At 46.4% G+C, this 14,485-nt stretch overlaps 1 protein-coding gene across 2 annotated transcripts in view; it reads right to left on the reverse strand.

Moving 5' to 3' along the window:
* The window catches only part of LOC144154941 (putative helicase mov-10-B.1), a 79,297-nt gene that overhangs the window by 63,432 nt on the left and 1,380 nt on the right, over positions 1 to 14,485 (reverse strand). The window contains exons 2-4 of one of the 2 annotated variants that reach the window (XM_077686085.1): positions 13,747 to 13,981; positions 12,643 to 12,905; positions 5,855 to 5,995 (exon numbers count right to left, since the gene is read on the reverse strand). In XM_077686085.1, coding sequence (XP_077542211.1) covers positions 5,855 to 5,995; positions 12,643 to 12,905; positions 13,747 to 13,981 — 639 coding nt within the window. The remainder of the gene's footprint in view (positions 1 to 5,854; positions 5,996 to 12,642; positions 12,906 to 13,746; positions 13,982 to 14,485) is intronic. The other variant, XM_077686086.1, reaches the window with a different exon arrangement.

Genomic DNA, 14,485 nt, shown 5'->3' on the forward strand with positions numbered 1-14,485 from the left:
TCCACTTATTACACATGGCATACAGACTCTCGACAGGGCTAGTGCGAAAAGCACCCGACGCAAGCCGTAGCCCCAAGTGTAGCACTGGGTCAAGCATTCGCAACGCTGTTTTAGACGCCGACCCATATACCACACTGCCATAGCCTAAATGAGACCCAACCAAAGCAGTATAGCGCCGTAGTAGGAGTTCTTTGTCGGAACCATACGATTGATGGGAGAGAACCTTAAGTATATTCATTGTTTTCAGACATTTATATTTAAGTTCCTTGATGTGTGGAATGAATGTGAGTTTCTGGTCAAACACAACACTTAAGAACCTGTGCTCCTTGTTCACAGGAAGCGACACGCCATTAAGAGTAATGTCTGGGTCCGGATGGACCCCGCGCATCCTGGAGAACACAACGCAGGAGCTTTTTGCAGGATTCAATTTAAACCCATTCTTGTCTGCCCAGCCGGCAAGCTTCTTGACACCAAGCTGGACTTGACGTTCGCATATTGACATATTACATGATTTAAAAGATATTTGCACGTCGTCTACATACATAGAATAAGAGATTGTTGGTGGCAGTGCCTTTCCAAGAGAGTTCATCTTTACTATGAAGAGAGTGCAACTCAGCACGCCACCTTGCGGCACGCCATTTTCTTGGACGTGAACCTTTGAAAGCGTACAACCAACTCTTACTCTGAACGTTCTCTCTGACAAATAACTAACAAGGGTGTTCAACATATTACCCGAAACACCGAATGACCTGAGGTCACTAAGGATCCCATAACGCCAAGCGGTGTCGTAGGCCTTCTCGAGGTCGAAAAATACAGTTACGCAATACTGCTTATGCACGAAGGCATCCTTTATATACGATTCAAGAGCTACGAGTTGATCGTTCGTCGATCTCCCCGCCCTGAAGCCTGCCTGGCAGCTTTCGAGAAGACCATTGTACTCGAGGAAGTACACGAGCCTGCGATTGATCATCTTCTCGAAGAGCTTGCACAGGCAGCTCGTCAGGGCAATAGGACGGTAACTTGAGGGGGACGACGGGTCCTTTCCCTCCTTCAGGAAAGCTACAACTATAGCCTCCTTCCAAGAGTTTGGAATGTGCCCCGAAAGCCATATCTTGTTATATAGGTGTAAGAGTGTTAGAAGAGTGTCTGCGTGCAGGTATTGTATCATTGTGTATGTGATGTTGTTTGGGCCTGGAGCTGAGGGTTTACACGTGCTCAAAGCAGCCCTCAGCTCATGCAGTGAAAACTCTGAGTTATAAGAAGACGTTGACCTATTGTTATCTAGTATAGGCTTCTTTTCGGCCATTTGTTTGTGTTTCATAAAAGTGTTTGTGTAGTGTGCTGAACTAGAAACGTGTTGGAAGTGTTGTGCGAGTGTGTCAGCCTGGTCTTCGAGTGTGTCCCCTGTAGTGCTGACCAGAGGCAGGCTGTGTGTTTGTCGTCCTTTGAGTTTGCGTATTCGTGTCCATTCTTTCCGTGTGTCTGTGTACGAGTTTATTGATGTTATGAATGTACGCCAACTCTCTCGTTTTGCCTCACGGCGCACACGTTTTCCTAACGCCTTGGCCCGTTTGAACAAGAGGAGGTTTCCCGACGTGGGGTACCGATGAAGGATACCCCACGCCTTGTTCTGGGCCTCTCGCGCCCGCCTGCAGTCCTCATTCCACCACGGCCTCCGCTGGTTGCGCGGGGCACCAGAGGCGTGGGGAATGGACTTTTCGGCGGCGTCGAGGACGTGCGCCGTGAGGAGTTGGGTAGCTTCTTCGACGTGTAGGTGTCCTATGGATGTGTGGTGTAGTTCGGATGTCTCTGTAAATGTATTCCAGTTAGCTCTTGCTTCGTTGAACCTGTTGTCAGGGGTGAGACAGCCCAAAGAGATTTGGGAGCAGCAAAATTTCGATTTTGGAGCAGAATAATCTTGATTTGGAGCAGGTAGGGAAATTTAATACATCGTCTTGTGAGCTTAAAATATTATAATTAAAGCAATTTAAAAGGTCAAGTACACATTCCAATATCAGTTTTGAATACACAGAACACTGAAACAGCCTTACGTGAAAGAATTTTTTAAGAGTATCACAAAGTTTTAACTGCACTACCTTTTTCTTAACTAGTGATATTGTGTTGCGGATGTACGCAACACTGACAACAAAACTGCCGTTAACATTATCAAATTTAAGGGCTCTGCAATTCTGGCGTTTTTTTTTTTTTTACCGCTTCAATGCTAAAATTATTATTTTTGTAATCCCAGGCTGCGTTGTACGAACGAGTGTAGTCACGGCAACTGTTGAGCAACTTCGAGATAACGGTCGCATAGCCCAACCAGCCTACCCGTTGCAGTCCGTGGGGCGCACGTCTACCCCGGTGATCATTTGAGTAGCGTTACTGTTTAGCCACCTAGATTTGGGCATTAAATTTCACTTCGCATACATCAAGTGTTATTAGTCGCGTGCTATGGCAACCATGCAGTTTTGTAGCTATTGGGCGCTGCCTGGACAGGTCACGGCGCCGCAGCGCAGCCCGCAACTTTCGTGCCGACCGTTCCCTCCCGGACCGAGGCTCGCGATCGCGCTTCGAAGCTCGGCAACACCTCCGCATTTTATAACACGACAACGAGCCAAAAAGTTCAATTCACAAACGCGATTATAGACGCACGCACCGCGTTTCGCACTCAAGGACATACCGTGCCGAAATCATAGGCCCCACATTTCAAAACTTTTTTACGAGCCGCGCAACTTCTCGTAATGTCGCACCAATTGCAAACCATATCCCCGCGTTAACGTCACTGTTCAGGGCCACAATTGATAGAATGATAGACTGGAACCCAGCTGATAGCGTAAAATAAACCAGCGAAAATATCGGCGATGCGCAGTGAGCGCGTGAAGTAGGCAGTAGCAGGCAGGTCAGGCGGCGGCCATGTTTGCAGCCACAGCGATGCCTAATCGGGAAGGCCGTTTCAGCGAACCCGGAGAGAAAGCCAATCGTGTTTTAGAAGCTATCGTTTGCTTCATTTCAGTCTTTCTATTTTTGCCATTTCTGTGTTTGCAATTGACTGACAATAAAAGCGGTCACCGGGATGCGGGAGGCTTTCGTCCCCTCCGAAACTGACATGAGCATCAAAATCCGTGCCTTTCAGGCTCTTCTGGAGCAGTTTGGCGCAATTTTCACAATGCTCATGCTTTTGGAGCAGCTTGGCGCAGGAAAAAGGAATTGTATCAAAAATGCGCAATATGCGCAGCTGTCTCACCCCTGTGTTGTGGGAAGATGGACTGCATGGGCCTTTACCTATATATGTTAGTGAGGTGGGGAAGTGGTCACTGCCATATGGGTCAGTGCCCACACCCCACTCAAGACATGGAAAGAGAATTGCAGAACCAATAGCCAAGTCAAGATTTGAGTATGTATTGTGTCCTATGTTATGGTATGTAAGCTGTTTCTTGTTGAAAAGGCATGCTCCAGAGGATGTTAAAAACTTCTCTATCAGGCGACCTCGGGCATCCCTGCGAGAAGAGCCCCAAAGAGAATTGTGTGCATTGAAGTCGCCTGTTAGGATGTATGGTTCAGGAAGCTGGTCGACCAGCGCCTCAAAGTCACAGCTCAGCAGTGCAAGATCAGGAGAGATGTAGATGGAGCATACCGTTATCAACCTATTAAATAATATTGTGCGGACGGCTACAGCCTCAAGGACGGTGTTCAAGGTGACAGGGTGGCATGCTAAGGATTTGCGGGCGATTATGGCCACACCGCCAGAAGAGTGTGTGCAGCCATCCCTGTCTTTCCTGTATACCAGGTAACTATTCATGAAATTTGTGTGTTTGGAATTCAGATGTGTTTCCTGGACACACATTAAACTTGGCTGGTTGGCATGCAGAATCTCATGCACGTCGTCAAGATTATTAAGAAGGCCTCTGCAGTTCCATTGAACTATGTTTTCTCTTCCCATTATGATGTGTTAGAGCTACTGGAGTGTGATTATTTATGTAGGGTCTTTCGGGGCTTGCACTCTTGGGAGGGGCTTTTTTGCCTTCTCTACTGACCTGGACGTCGCAGCCCGTTCCTTTCGTTGCGATGAAAGCCGGAAGGGCTCCACGTCCATGTCGTCATCTGAAGGCAAGGGGGTGCCCAGCGGACTGGCCCCCCTTGACGTGGTACCCTTTCGGGTGTTCTTGGCCTGCGCTGCCAGTGCCGAAGGCGTGGGGAGCACCACAGATGGCACAGGCAGTGAGGCGGGGGAGGGGGTCGCTGCGACTGCCTCCATCTCCTCCGTGCCCTTGCGTGTGCTTTGGGCCGGTGGAGAGGAAGCAGTGGATGCAGCGGCATCCCCAACAGACGTTGTTGCCACCACAGCCGCTGCTGGGTGAGCGAGCGGTGTAGAGGCTGGTTGGGCTGCCCGGGGCAACCCAGGGGGGGGCGGGGGCGGGACCAAGTTTGACTCGCGGTACTGGGTCCCCGCCGAAACAAGACACCGCTCCGCCCCCCGGTGAGCTGTGTCGGCGTACCTCCCCAGAGGGAAAGAGGCAAACCTCTTCCACGCCTCTGGGAAGGTGATGTTTTCGTTGACTTTCAAGGCAATTATCTGTTTTTCCTGTTTGAACTTTTCACAGCTCCTAGAATAGGCAGCGTGTGGTCCCTGACAGTTCGCACAGGTGAAGTTCTCGGATTTACAATTGTCTGTTAGATGATCATGTGCTGCACATTTTGCGCATGTCAATTTACCACGACAAGAGGTTGTGCCGTGCCCAAACCGCTGACACTTGAAACAGCGGCGTGGGTTCGGCACGTAGGGTCGGATTGGACATCTCGAGAAACCTGCGTTGACCGACTCAGGAAGGTTAGAGCGGTCAAGTGTCAAGATTATGTGCCTGGTTGGAATTATTTCATCATTTCGGCGTATGGTGATTCGCCTCACTGCTGTCACGCCCTGATCTCGGAGGCCCTCGAGCAGATCTGCTTCAGTCTTATTCATCAGATCCCGTTCAGAGATCACGCCCTGGCAGCTATTGAGGCCGCGATGGGGCGTGATCTTGATGTCAACATCTACCATGCGTGTTTGCTTGAGGAGGTTAGAGGATTGTTGTTTGTTTTCTACTTCTATCAAAACTTCTCCCGTTGTGAGTTTCTTAGCCTTGTACGACTTTCCGATAAGGCTTTCAAGAAACTTGGAGATTAGAAACACAGACTGGGAAGTGATGGGCTTTGTCTTGTCAACAGATTCCATGATCAAAAACCGCGAGAAATTATCAGGCTTTGGGAGAGAGATCGATTGCAAAGGAGGAAAAGAAACTTCGGTGCGGCCCCTTTTCGGGGGCCGATCACGTTTTGGGGGGGGGGTTTGGAAAATGCTAATGATACATTGGAAAGCAGGGAGACGGGGGTACTTTCTCCTTTGACCTTACCCTGGTAGTCAAAGAGGTCCCGGAGCTCCCTGCCTGGTAGACAGGCAGGGAGCCCATCGGCCGGAGCTTGACCAAGGCTCCGACGGCCACCGTTCACGGCTTCTAACCCTTCACCTTTCAACTTCTAGCCACGGTAGGTGACAGCTTAAGTATGGGGGGCTCGGGGTACGCGGTGTCGCCACTCACCGTCACCAAGATTACTCAAGGTGCCCCGTGCGGGGACCTCCATGGAAAATAAATGCATGCTTGTTTTGTTTATGAGTTTATGAACACATTAATATTGAGAACTTTACTATTAGCTACTAACTCAATGAATTTACTGAGAACTAATTTACATGTTTTGCTGCCCAACATGTTGTCCTAATGGCCTCTGCACCTTCCCCTTGAAGAAAAAAAAAAGCCTGTAACATTTATATAAGTTATCTGTAAATGCGTTTAAATGACTTTGCCTTGCCACTCACAGGATGGTATGTAGGAAGTCGTATAGCCCCTCGTCCATGTCCTCCCATGGCTTCATTCCATGCTCATAAACAAGCAGAATCTCTTTTTCAAGTGGGTACTCCTGTAGAACTTTTTTGAGCTCTAGCTCCTGGATACAGTCACTGGAAAGGAAGGAGAAAAGAAAAAAGACACCAAGTGCCTTAAATGAACAGCGCAATTTTTTTTTCTGCCGTTATTTTTTTTCTCCCACTTCTCCCCATTTGAAGCCCCACTACAGACATACACCAAAGTACTCGCCCACTATAGGAACGAGCGTCGCAAATACCCATTCCCTCACTCGCACTCGTGATGAAACTACCACCTTCCGGTGACTACAGACTAACTCCTACCCACATAACACCCTTCTACATGCCATATATCCAACCCTATACCCCGCCACATGCAAATCGTTCCCCGCAACCAAGCACCCCGTACTACATGGTATGGGAGTGTTAGCAATCCCCAACCCTCACCCCTAACCCCAACCCCACCTATGAGCAGTGGTTGGAGCTGCTGACCAGCTCCGACCTCTCAGACCAGTGACAATTGGTAGAATGGGCACAGATGGCCTGCCCGGTCCAAGGCATCCCAGACTAAGGAAGCCTCCCACTTTAACATGAGCACCTCGACTCAAATCAAGTTTATTCATCATTATCATTTCTACCGCGTTCTCAGATCATTTGCATTCTGTGATCATATTGACACTGCATAGCAGCATAGCAATAATGAGCATACCTTCGCAATGTTTCTTCCTGTTGGGAACAAACCGAATCTTGAACATCCAAGAGCGGGGTTTCATCAAATATAAATAAACCAAAAGAGTACAAGTTAACGCTTTTATGAATACCAAGAACGTGTCACCAGCGGCCACAAATTGGAAGCTCCTAGGGAGCTGATATGTCACATAGCCGTAATTCGTAAGTGAAGCCCACTCCGCAACACACACCTCTGTGAGGGAGCTAAAATTGTCTCCGGGAAGCTTGTCCACCGTTTAGGATTGCAGTAAACAACAAGACATGTTCACTGATTAACATCTCTTCTCCATCTGTATTTTTCAGTGTCCCACAAGTACCGGATTGTTCAACAAATTGGAAAAATTATTTTGTAACCGTGTCAACACTATGGTGAATTCAGCAAATTTCAACATTAAATGTCAAGAAGGCAAGCCAAGTGAGGTATTTTTAACTTTAAAAAGCTGTTGAATGCTTACAAATGACAAAATTTCAGTGCAATTAGGCTGGGACAACATTGAAGGCTCATGAATAATTTTTTGTTTCAACTGAAAGATCATACATTTCATAGCTCCAGCCTTTGTTTGACGACCAATAATGCCTTGTTAGCTGAAAAATAAATAACTAAAGCTAGCATTTCTCTTTCATTTTTTCGTGGTGTTGAAAAGAATGTTACAAGTTTCCCAGAGCCCCTGACTAATCATCGCCATCTCCCCAAGTGACTCTCTTCAATGGCTTTCACTCTCGTCGCAAGGATTGAAAGCCATTTCAAAAGGGGGATGTTCTCTGGCACCATCTTGGCATGGCAGCACCCAGGCAAACCTGATCATCAAGCTCCGTCTATAGAGCGTGGGGCTTGACGACCCTGGCGACATGGTACCACGCCAGAAAGCTTGGATGGCCACTGAAACTTTCCAAGGAAATACTGCCACCTGGGAGCCGGTGTAGAAAGTACATGCAGCAAAGCTGATACCCGTTTCGTTTCAAGTCGATTGTGCTAATAATCTCTGATTTTGCCACCGGCTATTGCATCTGTATTCACTAGTGGTATGTGCGTATAGGGCAGGCTCTCGGAATCACCCGCGTGCATGCATACTTTGATTGTGCTTGTACACAAGGGGGTACATTTCAGTCAACGAGAGCGAAACTGAAACAATTAAAGCCTACGGTCTCGACTGCGGCATCCTATTTTATAATGTTTGCTAGCTGAGGATTGTGTGTTCTAAAAAGCGCATGACTAGTAAAAGTGCCCCACATACATTTTTTAACGCTTACTTGTCCCTGCTGCCTCAGCGTTTGTTTTAGAAAAATGCTTAGGCAAGTTCCCCCATTCTCGTGCTTTAACCATTCAAGATTCTCGATGTCACAAAATGTAGAGCAGGAAAGTGTATGGGGCAGCATTAACTTATTTCCTGTTTTTGGCACTTTGTATTAATGGGCAACTACTGTTGCTGCAAGTGGTATCCACGACACTCTAAACTTTTGAAGTAAGCCAGCTTGCTTTTACACTTGGCGTTCCTTTAAATGTGCCAAAATGGCATGCGTTTCCTGTTCTTCCTTCATCCCAGCCTAACTGCACTGAAATTTAATCATTTTTAGCCCTTTCCTCACCCTTCTGTCTTACGTCTGTGGTAAGAAAAACTGTACAATCTTAAACTTCCAACGCACTTTATGCCCCGGATTCAAACACTGCCATGTCATCATGTGTGTGCAAAGGACCAGCTTAATGCTTGCCACATGCATGCACATCCTTCTGTCACTGGTAAGCTGTAAAGGCCAGTTCATACTTGCGACGAAAGCGAGCGAAAGCAACGAAATTTCTGTCGCTTTTGTTGCCTGGCATCACTTTCGTCGCGTGACGAGAGCAATCAGTCTCAACCAATTTTTTTCCGCCGCTGTCGCTTTTGAAGCGGAAGCAGGAGTCGAGACTTCCTGACGTCATATCCTGCCAAAGCACCCGGATGCTGTGTCTCCACAAGCGGCGAAAGTCCCGTGAAGTCTCGCTCCGAGCGTGAGACAATAACAAGAAAAGCAAAAAATAGTCGTCGATGTCGCTCGATGTCGCGTGCAAGTGTGAACAGCAAGGGTGGCGATCACTGTCGCTTTCGTCGCTTCGCTTTGTCAAGTGTGAATGGGCCTTAAAGCAAACCTTTCTTTGCCCCTTCAACAATTTCAAACCTGTCTGTCAGCCCAATACGACCCACCAGTAGAGGTTAGTGGGAGAGGGAGACACAACATAACACCATGAAGTGCGGTGGCACGCACACGCACACACCATGAAATAGTGGCCGCATGTGCTCCAAGAACGTCATGCTGCATAGCAACCAGGGATATTATAAACCAAACACAGACACCAGCTTCACCACAAGCAACCACCAACTAGGGGAAACGTGTACACTGAGTGCAAAGAGATGGAGGCTCAAAAGAAGAGTCGAGTGGCAGAAAACATTTGCAATACAAGTCAAGATTTGATTTTGAACAGAAGTGCATACTGGCAAATAAGCATGAAGTGAGGCAACGTCAATACACAGCAGTGGTGTGACAGCAGTTAGACTGGACTGTGCCGTTTATAGGTGCCCACGAGTATCATCTTTTCACAAGCATAATCTGCACCAGTGAAGTTAAACAGCCATGAAGACAAAATACAAGTTTGTTTTATTCTAAATATTTGGTGTTTTGTAGTCCCCTCAGCACTTGTCTGGCAGAAAGCAATGCTTCATCCTGCGAGCAATCACACAATTTAAGGCAGAACTTCAATTTTCTCATTGCGCCGTATGTTTCATTACATCAGGCAGGTACCTACGATGAAAGCTAGTGTGTTGACTGTGACTGCCACTATCTGTTTAATGGGATGCTGAAGTCAAAATACAAGTTGCTCTAGATCGACAGATTAGCTCTCTGACGACACTAATATACCGCTCTTGTGCATAGCTTCTTTTAAAATTAGGTAGAAAATAGCGAAAACGTGAAGACACGTGCCACCGCCACTGGCTATACAGCGCAACTTGCACTGGAAGTGCGCAACGTCTTTCCTGGCTGGCGCTGGATGGCGCTATACAGCCATACTTGGGGCAGTGGTACCGCTTTTCAAGGAAGCGTGCAAGCTACACACGAGCTGTTTGTTTAACGCCAACATTCGCGGGGCCTCAAAAGGACAATGTATTTGTTCAACAAAGCATCAATACTGATCACCAATCTCATAAAGAAACATTTTGGATCCCCAATCTCATAAAGGAACATTTTGCTTAGTGGTGCGGAGATGCAAAGGATGCGAAAGTTCAAAAAAGCATAATCGATTTGACCGAAACTGACCAAACCGCTCGATACGTAGTAGGATTGTGTACAGTTGCTTCTATACCGCCACACATCACCGCTACCTTGCTTACTTCCGGATTATTGTAACGCAAACAGCGACCGCAGTCACTGTTTGCGTCACATTTAATTAGCGTTCGATTAGCAGTTTCTTAGCAATTAAGGCATCTTCCAGCCCTGAATCACTGCTAAAATGGCTATGGGAAGGTCAAACTTTTGGTTGAAACACTTGCTGGTTGCCTTCAGTGTCCCCCCTTTAACGTGCCTTAAGTTATTTTGGCTACCGTCCACCTTCGTAGATGGCGCAGTGATACTGCTCAAGGACCCCTGTTCACACTCAGTTTGCTTCCGACTAGATTTCTTCCTGCCGTATTTTTGTTACAGTTGATAGTAGCCATTCCAGCAAACATCGGATGACTCAACAAACAGGGTGACGTAAGTAGGCAGTGTTGCTTATGCCGGCAAGCTGGCCATTTGACAGCTGTGTCAGGCAGCATCGGCTGGCATTGTGCCAGACACAGTGCTTCTATGTTCACTTGTTCGTCCACAAATTCCATTGTTTACCTCAGCATTCTTACTGCAATAAAAAGAATATGCAGTAACTTCAAGTGAAAACAGCGTATTCTGCAAGCTTATAATCACTGTCAAGTTTGAATTGGATATTGTGGGCCTCAGCCAGTCGCAACAAGTAGCTCATAATATGTATATTGTAAGTTCAGTGCGGAAAAGTAGCTGGTTAGGCGCATGCCTATTCTTAGTTTTCCTCATAATGTAGCTTATTCGAGTGAAGTGCACATTAAAAGTGCTGTCAATATTATTCTAACGAGGCCATCTTTTGAATGAACCAAACTTGCCTTTTTTCTACACGGCCCCTTTAAGGTGCAGGTAATACGTGAATTTTGCCTAGAAACACAGCGTCATCAGAAAGCGCGCGGCATTGTGATGCATGCATCAATCACTAGCATTAAAATTTTCCTCCTCTGGCAAAGTTCTGCACGTTACCCATTTCAAAGTGTTCGTTTCTAGTAAGCTCCGATTGGCTCAAGGCAGACGACACACGTGATACAAAGCAAGCAAGGCAGGGCATTGGTTTTGGTGCATGTCCCAGCAACCTGAACTGCATCATAATTTGAAATGGACGCAAAACATATTTTTGAAGTGAACGCAACTCAAGATTCTACCCCAATTAACTTTTCCGATCCCAATTCCAATAAAATTTTGAACATGGAGGAACCAATCTCTATCGCAAGTGTACGTGCAGTTCCAGGGTTACATGCTACCATGCAACACCAAAGAGGACGAGATAACAGGCATCACCCCCCGCACAAACAGGAGAGGCGCTTCCGACAACCTAGCAGCTATCTGCAAGTAATCAGCTCGTCAGGTGTACCCTGCTGTAGAACAATTAAGTTTTTTCTCCCTGCACTTAGAGCCCCTTGAACATGCAGATCTGGCTTTTTTTTTTTTAATTTGTGGCAATGCACTGATGTGTTAACGTGAGCAAGTCAACATACTTGCCACACATAAACTAGAGTTAACATGAGCAAGTCAACATGCTTACATAGACTATTCTGCTGCTATTTTTTTACTACACACACAGCTGTCCTTGCTGTTAAATAATGTGTGACCTCCCCTTCAACCTTCTCCACTCAGTGTTCTGACAAGCCTCTTTGCCTAGATCATGACTTCATGATTCTAATATAACAAAGCACTCAATAATCAAGCGGCAGACCTAAAAGTACTTCTGCACTCCCATCCCTACAGCAGCAAGTTCCATGTTCATCAACAAAAAGCTGTTCCCAACTTTTGAACCTCTACAAGCAAAAAGTGTGTCTTTCACTAGCACTTATCTTATCAACTGACACAAGTATTTCTGCACAAAGCACACACACAGAACCAACACCCATATAGACCATTGTGCTAAAATAGACAAAGAAAGCAGGCAGCTCACAAGTAACAGTGTGCAATTCAGGTGGTTGCAACAGGTTAATAATGCTTGCAAAAGAAGTCTTTCTCATCGATTACAAACAATGCAATAAAATAATTGAGATTGTATCTAATAAGTTAATTAATAGCAACAGTTTTTATTTTAAGGCCAAGGTGTCGAGCAGAAAACTGCAGCGACCCGAGAAACAGATGACTGAAGTATTTTCACCAAGATACACACTTTGCATGGCTTATTTTCTGCCGAAAACCGAAAGGAAGCAAGATGAATGAATGCCTAAACAAAACATGGCAAAGTGAGCCCACATACCACAGCTTCTGTGGTGTCAGGCAAAGGATGCAATCAGCCTTACTTCTAGAGCTGCCCCACCAAAATTTTGCCAGTAGTGATACGAAGCACCCAGTTTGCAGTGCTTCGTATGGCTGCTGGCAAAGTTGTGGCTGAATGGCGCTGCCGTTGCACTGCGCAGGAGCATTCAGAAGCAGCAATTTTTGTTACCTCATGCACTTTTTTGTAGACCAACAGAAAGAACCACACAAAATGCATTTCCCGGGAAACAACACAACCGGCCTTCCCCACACAATTTTGACCCTTAAATCTATTGCAAAATTTTCATGATTATTCTGGTACCATAAACAAACAGCAGCACCCTTTAAACAGAACTGATTGCAGCATACGGCTGATATTATCAGTGTAAAGCTTTCAGTACAGGCTAATGAGTGATGGCTGGCACACACTATATAGCAGCAACAATAGAGCTGGGGTGATAAGATTAGCTGACCTTTCGGGACGCTTTCCATGGATGATACGGTCTGATTCAGGCAACTTGGGCAATGGAGGCACCGCAAAATAGGGCGCCACTGGCTCCAAATTATCCCCGCCATCCTCGTAAAAGGTAGCTTCAACAAACCGGACAATGGTAAACAGCCTCTCTGCTTGGGAGGCCTGCTGGAACTTCAATGCTAGTGGCACCCGAAGAGTCACAGGTGTTGCAGCAAGGCATCGCAGAACAACAGTGTAATTATCACCGGGTTGAATGATGGTCTGCAAGGCAAGGCCGGGGAAAGAACACAGGGTTCGCTACAGAGACTGGACCAACAAGTATGGGGCCATGCACAATGTACACGTGGGAGAACTGTCCCATTTAATGAGGTCTCATAACCGACCACCCCCAATTAAAAACAAGAAATTGCACACACAAGAAGAACTCTGCTTAAATTCCCGACATGCCGTTATAAAATCTGTCCTCGTGCTCATGACAACAACTGAAAACATATAAGTGGCAACCATGCACTTCAGCAGTTATACTTTGCTGTAGCTTCAAGAACAGCGCCGAAAACTTGAACCACTGAAGGACTCTGCTGGAACGGAATAGAAGAGACACACGGTGACCGTGTTTGTCTTCTCCAAGTTTTCCGGGCTGTTCTTGGAGCGATAATGTGTACCCAACCAGCCCAATGTCATGCTTTAATAGCCCTTGTTGGGATAATTTTGATCGAATGCCTTTAACGAACCCCAAAGGTGTATCCTAGCCTACTAGAATGGCTAGCAAAACATGACACGTTACTAAGCTGAGGGTTTGATGAAGCACATGATTTAGGTCATCATCTTGGCTGCCTCGTGGGCTAGCAATGCTTAAAATGCTGCCAATAGGGAGATCATATTAGCAGATCGCAAGTCCAGTTTGTTCTTACATGCAATCACACTAAACCTATTTCTAAAAGAAGGATTTTGTAGTAAGCAGGAAAATTGGGTGATTTTGAACTCAGTCATCAGATCAGCACAAAGAGATGTCAAAAGCCACCAAGTGTCTTGCTTTACTCATACCATGAACAGACTAGTGCACAGAACAAGTAGCTGCCGAGACAAAATTTGAGAAAGTTACCTGATTAAGACTGGCGCAGACACCAACTTCATCCTCAAGTGAAAACACTCTAGTGGGGTGAAGAAATGTGCAAGCCTGCAGCCAAACTGGGTGCGGAGCCTCTTCATGCACACTCACAAGCAATGTCAGTTTAACCTCCTGGTTTTCACGTGCACGGAAAGAAATTGTTGGTATACAGTCTTCGACCTCGACGCATGATACCTTGACATGCTTCTTGTCCCGTACAAGGAATTCCCTGCAAACACACAAATGGCCACCTGCAAGACGGCAACACTTTTTCTGCTATTCGAACATTGACAGTACCTGGCACAAAGTGATAGCTTTATGAAACCCATGGACTCATTGTTTCTGATGCCCTGTATATTTTTAAAGCGAAAGCTTTCTTCGTGTGACCGATAACGTCCTGCCAAAAAACTAATGCTTTTCCCCGTAGACTGGTCGGTCGACCAAAAAGCTGACGACACATGGCGCGTGCGTGAAACTGGGCTTCCATTGAGTCAAAATAGAGATAAGACAATACACGCATCGATCATGAAGCAGGAGTACAAGGTATAGCTTTATCATGTAAACCCCATATTGGTATACATTTAGATCATTCGATCGTAGATGCATTTACCCTCACGCAGTGACCAACCCCACCCAAGATGGTTACCGACTCCAAGCTGGCCCTGCTGCATTTTGCACGGGGGACCATATCTTGAAGTCCTCCGCATCATCCAGAGTAACCCACCTCAAGAGA

The sequence above is a fragment of the Haemaphysalis longicornis genome, unplaced genomic scaffold (assembly GCF_048455015.1).
Source record: "Haemaphysalis longicornis isolate Haplotype H1 unplaced genomic scaffold, Haemaphysalis longicornis Haplotype H1 scaffold_1, whole genome shotgun sequence".
In the NCBI taxonomy this organism is placed as follows: domain Eukaryota; kingdom Metazoa; phylum Arthropoda; class Arachnida; order Ixodida; family Ixodidae; genus Haemaphysalis; species Haemaphysalis longicornis.